Here is a 14,975-nt window from a genome sequence, read left to right as displayed (position 1 = left end):
GCTGGCATTAAGTGGGAAATATATTTTACATCGCATGCGATACAACGCATACCATTACAACACGGTCGTTACAACAATCGCATTTTTACATCGCAAACCATTACAACGCAAGTTGTTACAACTACTTGCTATAGAGGGCAGAAGGTGTGTGGTTTAAAATCCAACACCTTCCCTACAGTTGCACAGACTGGAGTTGGAATAGTAAATTATACTATTCCAACATACAGCACTCTCTACAGCAAGTTGTTGTAAAGACTTGCATTATAATGGTATGCAATGTATCGCATGTGTTGTAACGTGGCCTATTCGTGTTAAGTAGGCTCTGTGAAATATGTTGAACTGTATATATAGAAAACGAGTATTCCATGATACCTTTCTCAGATACATTAGTGCCCTGTCCCAATCCTTTTGGATTAACACCTGGCCTATGTCTTGCTCCCAGGCTAGTTGAAGAGCTCCCAGTGTATCCTGGGGTTTGTAAGAGGTGGCTCTTGCATGCTAAGTGATCAGTCTCCCCTTGTTGCTCATGGTGTAGAGTGTATGTGTCCAGGAGTGCGTCTCTAGTGCTATGTCAGCAATGCCTCACCGTTGCTCCATTTCCCCCATGATTCACCTATGCGCCAAGAACTGACCAGCTGGCAATCCTGTTTGCTCATTCAGGAGGTCAAAGGGAATGAGGACCCCGTCGTGTAAGTCACCCATTGCACCCTCCCCCACTGATTTCCAGCGTGCTACTCCCTCTGCTACTCCCTCTCGACCTATGAAGGAATGAATAGAATAGAGGGGATCTCTGGAGAATACTGTGACAACCCTGGCTCGACCCTCAGCGCTCTGCGATGACATTCGTGTGCCATTCGAATAAGGGTGTTCGAGGGTGCAGGCAATGATCCACTGGGGAGAAACACTTACTGTACAAGCCTCAGTGCTCTTGTCCTGTAGTGTAGTTTCTATATTCCCAATAGGCTCTGCGCATTGGAATAATATACAGGAAGGGATGACCTACACGAAGGGATGAAAGACGTCGCCGAGTGGATGAAGGACAGCCGCCTGAAACTGAACTCGGACAAGACGGAAGTCCTCATCCTGGGATCTTCGCCCTCCGCCTGGGACGACTCCTGGTGGCCCCCAGCCCTGGGCACCGCACCCAAGCCAACAGACCACGCACGCAACCTGGGCTTCATCCTGGACCCCTCCCTCTCGATGACCAGACAAGTCAACGCCGTCTCCTCATCGTGCTTCAACACCCTGCGTATGCTTCGCAAGATCTTCCGCTGGATCCCGACCGAGACCAGGAAGACTGTCACCCAGGCACTCGTCACCAGCCGACTGGACTATGGGAACGCCCTCTACGCCGGAACCACAGCCAAGCTACAGAAAAGACTCCAGCGCATCCAGAACGCCTCCGCCAGACTCATCCTGGATGTGCCCCGACGCAGCCACATCTCCAGCCACCTGAGGAACCTGCACTGGCTCCCCGTCGACAAGAGGATCACGTTCCAGCTCCTCACCCACGCACACAAGTCTCTCCACGACCTGGGCCCCAAGTACCTCAACGACCGCCTGACCTTCTACACGCCCACCCGCCAGCTACGGTCCACCAGCCTCGCCCTCGCAGCCGTACCACGCATCCGAAGAGCCACCGCCGGAGGAAGATCCTTCTCTTACCTGGCTGCCAAGACTTGGAACTCCCTCCCCATCCACCTTCGGCTGACCCAGGACAATCTCGCCTTCAGGAAACAACTCAAGACCTGGCTGTTCGAGCAGTAGCATACCCCTCCCCCCAAGCGCCTTGAGACCCTCCCGGGTGAGTAGTGCGCTATACAAATGGCATGATTGATTGATTGATTGATTATAGATTTGACATAGGACTGAGGCCATTATGTCTCTATCAAGTACATTAAACTTAATTGTGTGTGTGCCAGCTAACTCAGAGGTCACTAGAAACTTTCTCGAATAAACAAAAAGGCAATAGTCTCTGACAACCGCATAAACATAACAACTTTGTTTCCCCTCAAATTGGTACATTATCTTCAGAGTTGTGGAAACAATAGATAACTATTTTACTCAGTCAATCGTGCATGCTTTGTTTCTACCGAGTTGCACAGAAATAGAGAGATGGGTGTTTCAATAAAAGGGGTTTATTGAACAGTCTTCTTTCTCATGCAAGAGATATGAACTGCTACAATCATTAGACAGAATGTGAAGTACAATGCATACATCGCAAACCGTAATATAAAATAATGCTGTAATAGCATTGTCTGTTGATATGACATATATAAAAATACATACATAAATAACACAGGCTAAAATACCCAACTGGTGTTTCTAAAATACGCCTACCCCAATGTACCTTACCTAGGTCTAGTACGAGGGAAGAAGTAGGTGCTGTTTAGCTATAGTTTAAGTTCTGCCAAGAATTTTGCCAAAGGTTTCTCTAGGATCTAATCAGCTCTATACCTTAAAATGAGAGAGGCTGGTAATTCTTTCCCTGGACTCTTTCCCTGGACTCGATCTCCCAACACCCCGCAAGGGGAGTCAGAAACTCTGGAGCTGGAGCTGGATTCTCAGTGTGTCAGCTGGAGAGTTGCCTTCCTTCGGCACTTGCTGTAGCAAGCTGTGTCGTGCAAGTAGGTTGTCGAACTGCACTGAACCACACCGTGCTTTGCTATAGCAAGTGAATGTATATTTATACCTTGAAGGTGTTTAGGAATGCCAGTATTGACGTATGAGTCGGGCAATGTGAATTGTACCTATATAAGGGCATGAATCGGGAAAACAGTCCACGGCCTCGGGCACACTTCTGTTAAGTGCTGCCTGACCAACCAATAGGTTACCCTCTACGCTCTGTCAGTAATTGTTGCTTGGTCAGCGCCAATTTGCGCCTCCCCGAGCCCCACACTAGGACACTCAACATTGTACTCAGCGTCCGAAATGTGCTACGATGGACAAGGGTCGCTAGATTGGTAAATTAATATAAGAGCCTTCGCAACATGACCATTTTTTAAAGGGCTGCCTGACCTTGCACTGTTACAGGAAGGAAGCACCAAAAAGCAATCTGCGGTTGCAGGGAAGAAATAGTCTTTGTGAGGTCGCCTTCTAGTTGGTCTTGGATCTTGTGGTACATGTAGATGCCCAAGTATCTAAAAGTATGCAGTTCCCATTTAATATTGTGTGTACCAATCCGTATGTGATGTGGGGTGCAGTCCGGATGTAGCAGAAGGTCTTATACCAGTTTACTCTTTGAAGATGTCTGGTATATAAGCAATATCATATATGCAGTTATGGATATCACTGATGTATACTAGGACCGTGTTTGCATATAGGGAGATGGTATGTGTCACGCCTCTGATGGGGATGCCCTAGGTTTGCCTGATTGAGGAAGCTGCTGTGCTAGAGGCTCCACTACCAGGGCAAAAAGCAAAGGAGAGAGAGGACAGCCGTGATGCATGCCCCTTCCGACTGGCAAAGGGCCAGAAATGTGCCAGTGCATTCTCACTCTTGCCAAGGCCGCCTCATAAAGAAGTCTAATAAGCTGTTGCAACCCACCGTCAATGCCTAGCTTTTGTAAAACCGCAAACATGTTTCCCCAATCTAAGGTGTTGAATGGTTGCTCGAGGTCTAAGACCAGACAGGCTGAATAAGGCCAATGCTCTGGAGCCTACACCAGCAATCTATGTATTCCATGGATATTGAGAGTCATAGATCTACCTGGTATAAATCCATTTAAGGGGTGATCAACACAGGTATATTTCCCATCAGATGCACTGCAACAATCGTTCTTAGCGGCCTGTAGGAAGTGACCTCGCATGTAAAATGTAAATCCAGTATTTGTAAAGCGCACAGCTATCCAGAGGCATCCTGGCGCTGTGGGCCGTTGGGAAGATTAAGCAAGCTATTGTCCAGAGTCACATGGTGCTGGGCAGACCCCTGCCGCCGGAGCCGAGGATCGAACCGTGATCTCCGGTGTCAGGCGCCCTGGCTGCGGCGCCACACCTCTTCCCCGGGCATGGGTCTTGTCACAACTTTGGGAGCAAGACCCGTTGCTCTGCCCACATAGTTTGGGGTAAGTGACCTGCAGAAAGGGCCGCTGCATAGACTTCAAGCAGTTTGGGGCCAATCCGTATGTGTTATAAAATTCAACAGGTATGCCATCCAGCCCCAGAAGTCTACAAATGGGAGTCTCATATGGCCATTGAACTTCCTGCTATGCAGTAGGGTTATTCAGGGCCTCTCTCCCCTGTTGGGATTACTGGCAACATGGCAGTGGTGAGAAAAGTTTGTATACTAGACAGCCGGTCTACCGGCATAGGGTTATATAGGGTCAGATAATGCCCACAAAAGGCATTGTGTATTGCACTCTGGGTAGCGGCAACTGATGCCAGGGAGAGGCACATGGCTGTCACCGCCTCCACATCAGTTGCGCTTTTTAAGAGCTATGCCAGAAGGTTCCCACTTTATCAACCCCTTTGTGTTGCTTCGCTTGATACATCCTGTAATCCATACATTGTAATGACTCCAGAAGGCAGGCATGACTGTTATTTTTGGTTATGTAGTTGATTAGCGTTTTTGGAGTCGTTTCGTGGAACACCGGGTCCTCAAGGGTCGTGGGCTGTAAGCACCAAATGGGCACCAGAGGAGTAGGGTCTCCCCATCCAACATGCAATAATAGTGGATTATGGTCTGAAATGGTTTTCTCCAGATATTCCACCCCTGTGACTTTGAGTTGTATGGTGGAGTGGCAGAGGAATCAATCAAGGTAGACAGATGGTCTTATGGTGGTTATTAATAGGAATATTCCCGAGCAGCAGAGTAAAGTGCCCACCAGCAGTCCAGTAAGGACCAGTGTGTAAGCCACTGTGAAAAATAGTACATTGTGCATGTGGCTGTAGAGCAGGGTAATTGAGGGGGGGTTCTAATACTCAAATATAATCCCCTCCTATTAACCAGGACAAAAGCAACCACCTGGTCAATAGTGAGAACACATGGACCAGAAACTGTGTCTGCTCAACATTGGACAAGTATACACTCCCTAACACTACAGCAGCACCTTCCAGTTGGCCCTCCACAAACATATAATGGTCCTCTGGGTCCATCTAAATAGCCACACTTCAGAAGGGGTCTGATGGCCGTACCCATATAAGCAACCCCCTTGCATAGACCAAATATACTGTGCAAAAACATCTATCCCTCTAACGCTTTTGAAGCTTGAGGTCCTCCCCCTTCGCTACGTTAGTTTCTTGAAGAAATACATCATGGGCACTACGCATTTTGATATATTGATGAATGGAGTGGCGCGTCTTGGCTTTACTCATACCCTGGACATTCCAGGTTTATACATGCAACTTGGACATTCAACAGCTAGTGGAAGGTAAAAAACAGGGAGTGCGGCAGTGGATAGGCCCTAGCTGCGAAGGGCCCGATTAATGGACAGCACCTACTGAAACTGCAATGCATACATGATGGAAGGCGCAATTACAACTACTGAACAAAATACTCAACTCCCTTGCCCAAGGTGGCAGGGGAACATCTGGTGGCCCAATCAGATAATAGTAAGTTCTACGACCGTGGGTCCCTTGCAGCACTCTATGATAGCCCTTGAGCTACCCTCATAAGCCGTGGGGGGCTGTGTCTTGAGAGGCCTACTGCGCAGTGGAAGTGCGCCACCTGGATGGAAGGGGGAACCCATAGATGTGCAAATTGTGGGAAAAGAAGTAGAATTAAGCCAGAAAAAATGGGTAGGGGACACTCGGCCACCGGTGTACTCAATGACATGGTGCAACAGTCCAGGCGCTGTCCAGATGGGGAAGGAATCCTCGTCCTTGATGAGACAATGTCATCTGCCATTTAGGGTGTAATCCTGGGGAATAGGACCAAGTTGGAACTAGACAGTGATTTGATGGACTCCTGTTCTATCGCCCCCCCAGATGTCCGTAGCTAGAGACAGGCCTTGGGCATTGACTCCGGTTGTGGCTGCCAGGGCCTATATCTGTTCCTTTCTTGCTTGGGTTCATGTCGGGGCACCTTCGGCCAGTTTTGCCAGCCTCTGCTGCCGCACCCGCTTGCACCTTGGCCGGGGGGTGGAGGACAGCGGGTGGCAATCAGCATCAATAGGCTCCGGTTCGGATGGTTCATAATGTCTCTCAATTGCCTATAATCTTCTGGTTCTGTAAAAAACATGTTTTGTGAACCACAATTACTTTAAGCTTGGCAGGGAGAAGCAAGAAATATGTGAAGCCTGCATCCCTTAGCTTTTTCTTATTTTCCGTAAAGATTGCTGGTTTATGCTGGACTGTCAGCGTATAGTCCGGGAGGATGAGTAGATGTGTTTTGTCAAAGGCAACTTGACCCAACTCTGTAGTAGCCTGAAGGATCATGTACTTGTCCCTAAATTTCAGGGGCTTAGCCACCGCTGGTCTCGTGTGCGGGGGAGGGCACCAGGCAGAGGGACTGTGAAAGCACCCGATAGGCTTGTTTTTCCACAAATAATGGAGACAGTCCTGTGGGAGCTACAGCGGTTGAGAGCTATGTCTAAAAGAAGGCAATGGGGTCGGCCCCTTTGCATCCCCTGGGAAGCCAGTTATGCAGTGATTGTTTTCTAGATCTCCCTTCCACGTCCTCTACTCTGCTCTCCAGTAGGCAGACTGTGTTAGCAAGTTCTGTTATTTGACCAACGAGATCCTTAGTTGTGGGCTAGAGGCTTGAATGGTCGTGTCAGCCTGTGTGACGCTGAGGGTTTACGCTGGTCATCTCGCAAGAGTTTAGAATTCCACCACCACCGCTTCCACACTATTTAGTATTTTATCCAGCTTCGCCTCCATGGGGTCAGATGGCACATAGATTGTCTCTGTGGCCATCTCATGAGCAGAGGCAGTCCTTGATTCGCAGTAAGAGTTTCAGGTGTTAGTGCTGTCAGGATGTCCCCGCCCACCCTGCGGTGCCCCATTTGACAAACGCACCACACAGCCTTGCAGTCCACAGCAGTATTCTTACCCATGCAGGGAATCATAGAGGAGGACCCGCGGTTCCCCTGACCCGGCAGGCCCGGGGTATGTGCAGTCCCACCAACTTCCTGGTTCCTCCCCAGAGAGCAGCGTGGTAACGGCCCAGATAAGAGGGTCAGTCCCACTGCGCTGCTCCAAAGCCAAATCAAAGCTGCGTCTTATAGGTTAAGTTCTTACCCACATGAAATGGTCCAGGAGGTATGGAACAATAGGACAAGGGGACTGTGTCAAGAGTCAAGGACCCCGGGGAGGCACGAGCAGCCCTTTTCCCAGTATGCTCTTTGGGAAGCGGTTACTCCTGTTCCGCTGCCGACAGCAGTAACACAGTGCCCCTACACAGGCTCCGGAGTGTCATTCTGCCCTGCCTGCTACAGTTACAAGGGGACTTCATAACGTGCCAAGTCTCATGCTCACCACAGAAGAGGCGCTCTCCCTCAACCTCCGCGTGGGGCTGCAAGGAGGGCTGAGACCCTCAGAGGCACCGTAGACCCATGTCTGTTTTAACCGGAGCCCTGCAGCTGTCTCCAACACCCATGAGGTCCCTTGCACTTCTTTGTCCCATGGGCATGAATGGTTCCTAGCAGGAGTGGCGTTAGAAGTCATTGCCATCTTGGGGCTCCAGGTCATGCCCCAGTGAAAATACTGATATAGGTACTATAGACAAGAAGGAAAGTATACCAGGAGTACTTACAGTGCTCTATCCGGTTTAATTTATCCAGACAGGAAAGCATAATTTAGGAAGGTTTGTGAATTTCTGAGCTGGCTTCAAAAGAGGGAAATAAAGTGCAGAAAGAGAGAATAATGTGACAGAGGTTTCCGATTGAATGTGGCAGAATGTTTTATTGTGGGGTAGGGGTACCAGCAAATCGCCTTTCCTTAGGCAAATGATAAAGCAATAGCAAGACCTCATCAAGATTGGAGTTGCACTCATTCAGTCACTTGAATAATGACATCCTCATATACTTACTTAAATCACACATTGCCAATGGAATAATTATTCATAGGCGGGCATTTATGTTCCTTTATGGAGACTGACTTGGCCACCACCTAGACTTTGTGTCACAATTACTTTGCTTATGTGCAAATACATGTGAACATTTGATTCTTTGTAGTTGTTCTAAAAATAGTAAAAATTGTTTCTCATGTTTTTTTTATCAGATCATAAGGTGCAAGGCAGCTATTTGCTGGGAGCCCAATAAACCTCTCTCTATAGAAGAGATAGAAGTTGCTCCACCAAAGGCCCATGAAGTGCGGGTTAAGGTAAATACATTTTTAAATCTGTACCTTCTGTGGGTATGAGACTGGTGTGGAACTAGCACATGAACCTCAGGATGTAATACATTTTGATATTGAAGCTGCAGCAAGGTAACAAGCACCATTGTTTTGTATTCGTGATTTTCTGCATTAGTCAAAAAAATCAACGATTAACTACTTAATCTGCACTGGAAATAAACTGTGTCCCCAGCTTGGATACGCCAAAATTACTTTGAATGTTGAATATGGAATGCAATGCAGTTTCTGGCACTTTGTAATAGTTGAGTGGTCACTTTGTTTTCTGGATTAATGAAGCATGTGGAGGAGCACTAGGTAGAGAAGTCCAGTCAAATGTATGTTAATGAATTCTTTATTTATCAAACTTCCTTAGCCTTTATGTATACAGATACTCCAGCCAACGCGTTTCATTCCTTTACCACTTGGAACTTGGTCAGGGCTGAAAACCAATCACATAAAGCACATCAACAAAAATGGCACAAGATACTACAAAGAACATACAATTATGAAACAAAAAACACATTTATAAAAACTTCTAACATTGTGAACAAACACATGAATACCAACATTAAACAGCTACCCAAATTAGACCCATTAGCAACCTATTAATTTAGGAACATATACATGCTCATAAAGCAGTGCAAGGAAGAAAAAAAAGGGAGACACATCATATTTTAAAAGAGATGTGTCTTCTATTACATAAAGTGCGTACATGTAAGTTGGTATACTGTTGAAAGGAAGGTGGTATGTCTTACATCAACTACTTTACCTTGGGAGGCATTGAGGATAGAATTAACATTAACTTTACTTTCAAGCAACACAAAATAATATTTTCACAACGTATCTGCAGAATGTAAACGCTGCCTTTTATTGAAAATCCCTGCATTGGGATTCCGTTTGTTACAGTACATGTTTGTGTTAAAATGGCGTAATAGTGAAATACCAAAGTGCCGAAATGCGCCAAATAATTGTGTTCCTTTTACGCAATATGCTCCCTAATTCATCTTCCTCTGCCTCATAATTAATTCAGCATGCTGAATTAAGTGGTCATGCATGGCCTTGCAATTCTAGTGGCCTCTAATATAACTTGGAAAAGGGTTTACATAACCCACAACTTTTAGAAACTGTTTCTTTGGAAGGTGTAAAAAGTATAAAATAAGTATAGACCATTACTGTAGTTGCCAGCAGGGAATATGCAATCAAAGTGTAGGGCCAGATCCCAAAACATTTTTGACTATAGATTGTACTTGCAAACAACTTTTACCATTTGTATTAGGAAAGCAGATTTGTGGAGGCGGTGTGTGCCACAAATATTTGTGCATGTGTGTTGTATTGCGTGGTGCTTATTTGTTGTGTTGTTTGTAAATAGTTGTGTGCCTGGACTGCATTACTGAACTGTGATGTTGTTGTGCTGGAGTGTGATTGTTGTGTTGTGCCGTGGTGTACTGTTATATTGTTATTTTTCTGCGTGCTGTGTTATTTGTAGGAAATGTTTTTAAAATGTGAGATAAAATAAGTGGTCAAATTGCTTATAAACCAAATTGTGTGATGTCCCCTCAGAATATTGCTCTATATACTTTGCTGGCTTTAAAATTGTGTGCATTTTACTCCTGCTAACCAGTAGTAGGTTTCCTTAAACTAACTAGAGTAAAATTCTCTTTAAATACTTTCTTGAAGTGTCCAGTCCACAGGACACGTCTCACAGAGAGCATAAAGTCGGAGTTGTAAGTGTTAGAATCCTGATGCTTGGATAGCAAGTGAAGAACTTACTTTGTTCTGAAGCTCAGATTCATTCTCCCGTGCTCGGGAATTAAGGGTTGGAACATTAACAAGTAATAAAATGTAAGGTTAGGCTTCAGGAGCAAGACTCAAGGAACAATGCAGTACAGGGGAGTTCAAAAGTCAGTCTACAATTGTAGTTTTATACCCATTTTCCACCTTTCCATACCTTTGGCGCGGGCAGTCCCAGAATAGTGTGATGAACCCTTATCTATGAAAAACCAAAGGAAATGATGGAAGGAACGTTGACAATACAAGCACTCACCCCCAGTCAACTGATCTGGATTTATTCCATCACCGTTCCTTAGCCCACTCTGCCACCCCAGTTCAGACATGGCCATATGCAAATCAGTCTGACCCTGTGCCTCATGGGAACAGTCCATCCCGAACTGCCAAGCCATGCCTTCCCTGGACCGGAAACAAGCTACAGAGGACCGGTTTCTGGCATTTCAGCCGTCTTCGGCCCGGCTTGCTTGAATCCAGTGGCAAAGTGAGCAAGGGACTCATGTCTGAGCATACCCTGCCAACTTATGGCGAACAAAGAAAAACCAAAGGAAATGATGGACGGAGCGTTGACAATACAAGCACTCACCCCCAGTCAACTGATCTGGGTTTAATCCATCACCGTTCTCTAGCCCACTCTGCCACCCCAGTTCAGACATGGCCATATGAAAATCAGTCTGACCCTGTGCCTCATGGGAACAGTCCATCCTGAACTGCCAAGCCATGCCTTCCCTGGACCGGAAACAAGCTACAGAGGACCGGTTTCTGGCATTTCAGCCGTCTTCAGCCCGGCTTGCATGAATCCAGTTGCAAAGTGAGCAAGGGACTCACGTCTGAGCATACCCTGCCAACTTATGGCGAACAAAGAAAAACCACAGGAAATGATGGACGGAGCGTTGACAATACAAGCACTCACCCCCAGTCAACTGATCTGGGTTTAATCCATCACCGTTCTTTAGCCCACTCTGCCACCCAAGTTCGACACATTTCAGCCGTCTTCAGCCCGGCTTGCTTGAAACTTTTGTGCATTTTTGAAAGTTTTCGCAAATTACCATGAAGGTCAACTTCATGGTAATTTACCTCTCCCTATTTGCGAATTCGCAAATGTAAAATGTTCATGCATTGCATTTAAGAAATCTCAAATTGCGATTTCTTAAATGCAATCACAATTTTAGAAATCGCAACATGATTGCGATTTCTAAAATTGCGAAAAACATGATGCATCCCAATTTTGTAAATTGCATTCGCGAACGGCCGAAAATTGCGATTCGCACCGTTTGCGAATGCAATTGACAATGATGCATGTGCCCATAAGAGTGTATTTCTTAACATTCTTCAGCTGATAGCTATCTTTACAAATAGAACTTTCTTTAGACGTGATTGAATAACTAATCATACCACAGATATGTGTTGCACTGTGCGAGTTCTAGGAACTCTGCTAATTTTCTTGAGAAAGCCTCTGTGCCATTACCAAAGATGGAACCAGCCTAGCCTTTGCAACTGCAAGCACCAGTTCGAGTGAAGGTGCTGATGGAAACCATCTTTTTTATTGCATCAGACGCACGAAGATTTGTAACAGGAAGCTTTCTTAACTACCTTGGTGCCTAATTACCAAGAGCCTTCATAATGTCCTGCCAAATAACTCCTACTTTGGTCTAATCTAGATTGCCGAACATGGAGTCAGTTTACAAAAAGGTTTTTAAAACCGTTATCAGCCCTGGAACCAGGCTTGGGTGGAGTTCTGCTACATGGAACTCCGTGAAGTGACATAAAGAGTCCACAAAGTTCCGCAAGCGGTTGAGTGCGGCATGAACTGCCGTTCACACTGATCTTACTGCCGCTTGGGTAAAAATTCTACCGATGGGCAGCTCTCACCTTCACCTTCACCAATTTACCGTTGGTGAGCGGGGAAAAATCTCCCCTGTGCTATGTGGAGAGGAGTTTTCTGCACTCCACCAGATGTGCAGAATACAGAAAACTCTGCAAACTCCGCGAATGGCGCAGAGTTCACTGCCCAGGCCTACTTGGAAAACCAACTGCAGTATTCCTAGCACAATATCATCAACATACTGCGAACAAGTTATATTTAGAACTCACGCTGTCAAATTTTATATTTATATCTGCTATGTACAAATTGAAAAGTGTACCCTTTTCAGATGACACTTGTACTACGACATAGGGGGCTAGATGTAGGTAAGTAGAATTTACCGATTGGTAAATACCGAATTTTACCGATTCGGTATTTACAAATCGGTAAATGCTATGTAGGTATATTTACCGAATAAATTAGCGAATCGGCAATATTCGGTAATTACCGAATCGGTATTTACCGGTTCGGTAATTGCCATTGATTCCTGTGGGCCTTGAGGTAAAATTACCAAATTTTCAAGGGTGACAGGGTGTCACTTTGACACCCTGTTGCACCCCTGATTCTGGCGTGTGTGCCATGTGGCACACATACATGCCCTAAGGGCATGTATGTGGGTCACATGGCACAGGTGTACATGCACAGATGTGCATGTACACAGGAATTCGTTATTTACCATGCAATGTATTACATGGTAAATAACGAATTCTTAGGGGCCTGTGGCACTGTTTTCAGTGCCACCTACATCACAAATTACCGATATGGTAAATTTACAGATTCGGAAATTTTCAGAATCGGTAAATTTACCGATTCTGTAAATGTACCGAATCGGTAATTTTAAGGCCCCCTACATCTGAAACTCCAAATACAGGTCGGTAACGGCCGAAATCGGTAAATCGGTTACATTTCTATACAGATGTATTTTTGCATTTTTTTTTTGCGGTATTTGGCCACCTATATCTGGCCCAGGATTTCTACAATTGTTGGTCGTGGGCTTTAGCCTGGTTTGTCGGCTTTAACAAATTGGTTTAGCTGCAAAAGATAGAGACTCCGCAAGCGTGTAAGTTTGTAGGTATTCCAATCCCCTACAGATATTTTTGGCAACCTACATCTGGCCCAGGATTTCTACAATTGTTGGTCGTGGGCTTTAGCCTGGTTTGTCGGCTTTAACGAATTGGTTTAGCTGCAAAAGATAGAGACTCCGCAAGCGTGTAAGTTTGTAGGTATTCCAATCCCCTACAGATATTTTCCTACCCTTGTAATACACAAATGTAACCTAGTCAAGTGACGACCGTTTCAAGGGTGAGAATAGTGGCGGGACACTCCAATATCAAATAGATGTGCAGTCGAACTCTTTCTACATGTGGAGATATTTGCTGGTTTAGAAAAAAACAAAAAAGTTAAACGTGCATATGCTCTTTGATGTGTTATCCATTAAAAAAAAAAAATCAACCTAGTTACATTTCTATACGGATGTATTTTTGCATGTGCCTTTTTCCTGGGTATTCATTTGTAAACCTTGAAAGTTGGATCCGTGCTTCCTAACTGTAAAACTTTAAATTAACTTGTGCAAGATAAAACTATAATGAAAATGTCTTCAGTAAAATGTATATGGCATTTTGCTGAACAAATGAGTATCTCAATGAGTTTCTCTTTTGTAGGAAAGATTTTCTACCCGATGTTTTCTCTTTTAAATGTTTATGGATAGAGAAGTGATTGAATTGCACAATAATATGAGGGAACTATCAGCTTTCATTTAGCCAAGTGCATTATGTGAGGCAGTCATGTGTTATTTGCAATTAAACATATGAAATGTGTGTATTGTTTAGACAACTATTTATTTTGCTTAATATACTAATGACATATCGCTTTACATGTGATGTCAATGGGTATATGGTCATCACCTATTTGGGAATTCCAGTTGTGCCCTACCTGCTACGTAGATAAACTAGAATTGATCAAGCTGAGAGGGCTGGCTCTTTTCGTAAGTGAAGATGCTTTGTAGAATAATGAGTTTTCTGTGTGTGGGTACTTGATGAGGCGAGTGGGAGAATGAGGTACTGACTGTATGAATAGATGAATAAGTTGATGGATGGATGAATGGATGAATAAATAGCTGCTTGTGTGGATGAGTTAGAGAATACAGGGAAGGATGATGTATTGAGTACATGCGAGTGGAACACTGGCCTTGTGTGGTTAGCAAGGGTAGTGTGTGGGTGGGTGGCATTGAGTAGTGGTGTAGCAGTATGAGGGGAAGTGTGTTCCTTCGAGTCAGTGGGTGAAGGCCCTGTGCATGGGTTAGAGTTTGTGTATGAGTCATGTCCAGTGTGCACATTGCAGAGACACTGTGTAAGGTGCAAGTGTAGTAGGCATTTGTGTCTGTGGGATGTGTGCAGACCTAGGGACTTATTTGCAACCCCCAATGTGCTGCCAGAACATCATTTTTTGTAACGTTCCGTCAGCGCACAGTGCAGACCCATATCCACGAGGCCACGGAAACCACCTTGCATGGGCTTTTCATGGCGTCAGATATGGTGTAAGGCAACGCAGGGCAAGTCTCTGTGTTGCCTTACACTGCCCCCGGAGGCGTGCCAAGGACATTGCGGCGGATGCTCCCACTCAAAGCCCATGGTTTTTGACACATTCCCAGATTTACTAACAAAGAGTAAATCTGGGAATGCGTCAAAACCCTGCGCCTCCCCAGGGGTGGCATAAGGGTTGTTTTTGTGAAGAACGTGTCCTTTCCTCCACAAAAACAACCTGATATCACAGACACCCTTGCACCATGGTACAAGGGTGCCTGCTTTGGTGCTAGGCAGCCATTTGTGCGCCAGCGCAATGTGAGAGGACAGGAATGCACTGTATCTCCTAATACGGCGCATTCCTGCCCTTTCCTTTATGAGCAGGGCGACTGGAATTCTGCTGTTCTGAAGCCGCAAGGTTTTCTGTATACATATGGATTACTTACATTTGTCACATACTCAATTAACCACTTCGTAATCTGCCCATTTTAATAGTTTCTAGCTCAAACGGGTCAAAAGTTACTAAAAAGT

At 45.4% G+C, this 14,975-nt stretch overlaps 1 protein-coding gene across 1 annotated transcript in view; it reads left to right on the top strand.

Moving 5' to 3' along the window:
• The window catches only part of LOC144818537 (alcohol dehydrogenase 1-like), a 290,421-nt gene that overhangs the window by 20,436 nt on the left and 255,010 nt on the right, over positions 1–14,975 (top strand). The window contains exon 2 of the mRNA XM_078676057.1: positions 8,160–8,261. Coding sequence (XP_078532183.1) covers positions 8,160–8,261 — 102 coding nt within the window. The remainder of the gene's footprint in view (positions 1–8,159; positions 8,262–14,975) is intronic.

Source organism: Lissotriton helveticus, chromosome 2_1, assembly GCF_964261635.1.
Source record: "Lissotriton helveticus chromosome 2_1, aLisHel1.1, whole genome shotgun sequence".
NCBI lineage: Eukaryota > Metazoa > Chordata > Amphibia > Caudata > Salamandridae > Lissotriton > Lissotriton helveticus.
This window is presented reverse-complemented; position numbering and strand designations above follow the sequence as displayed.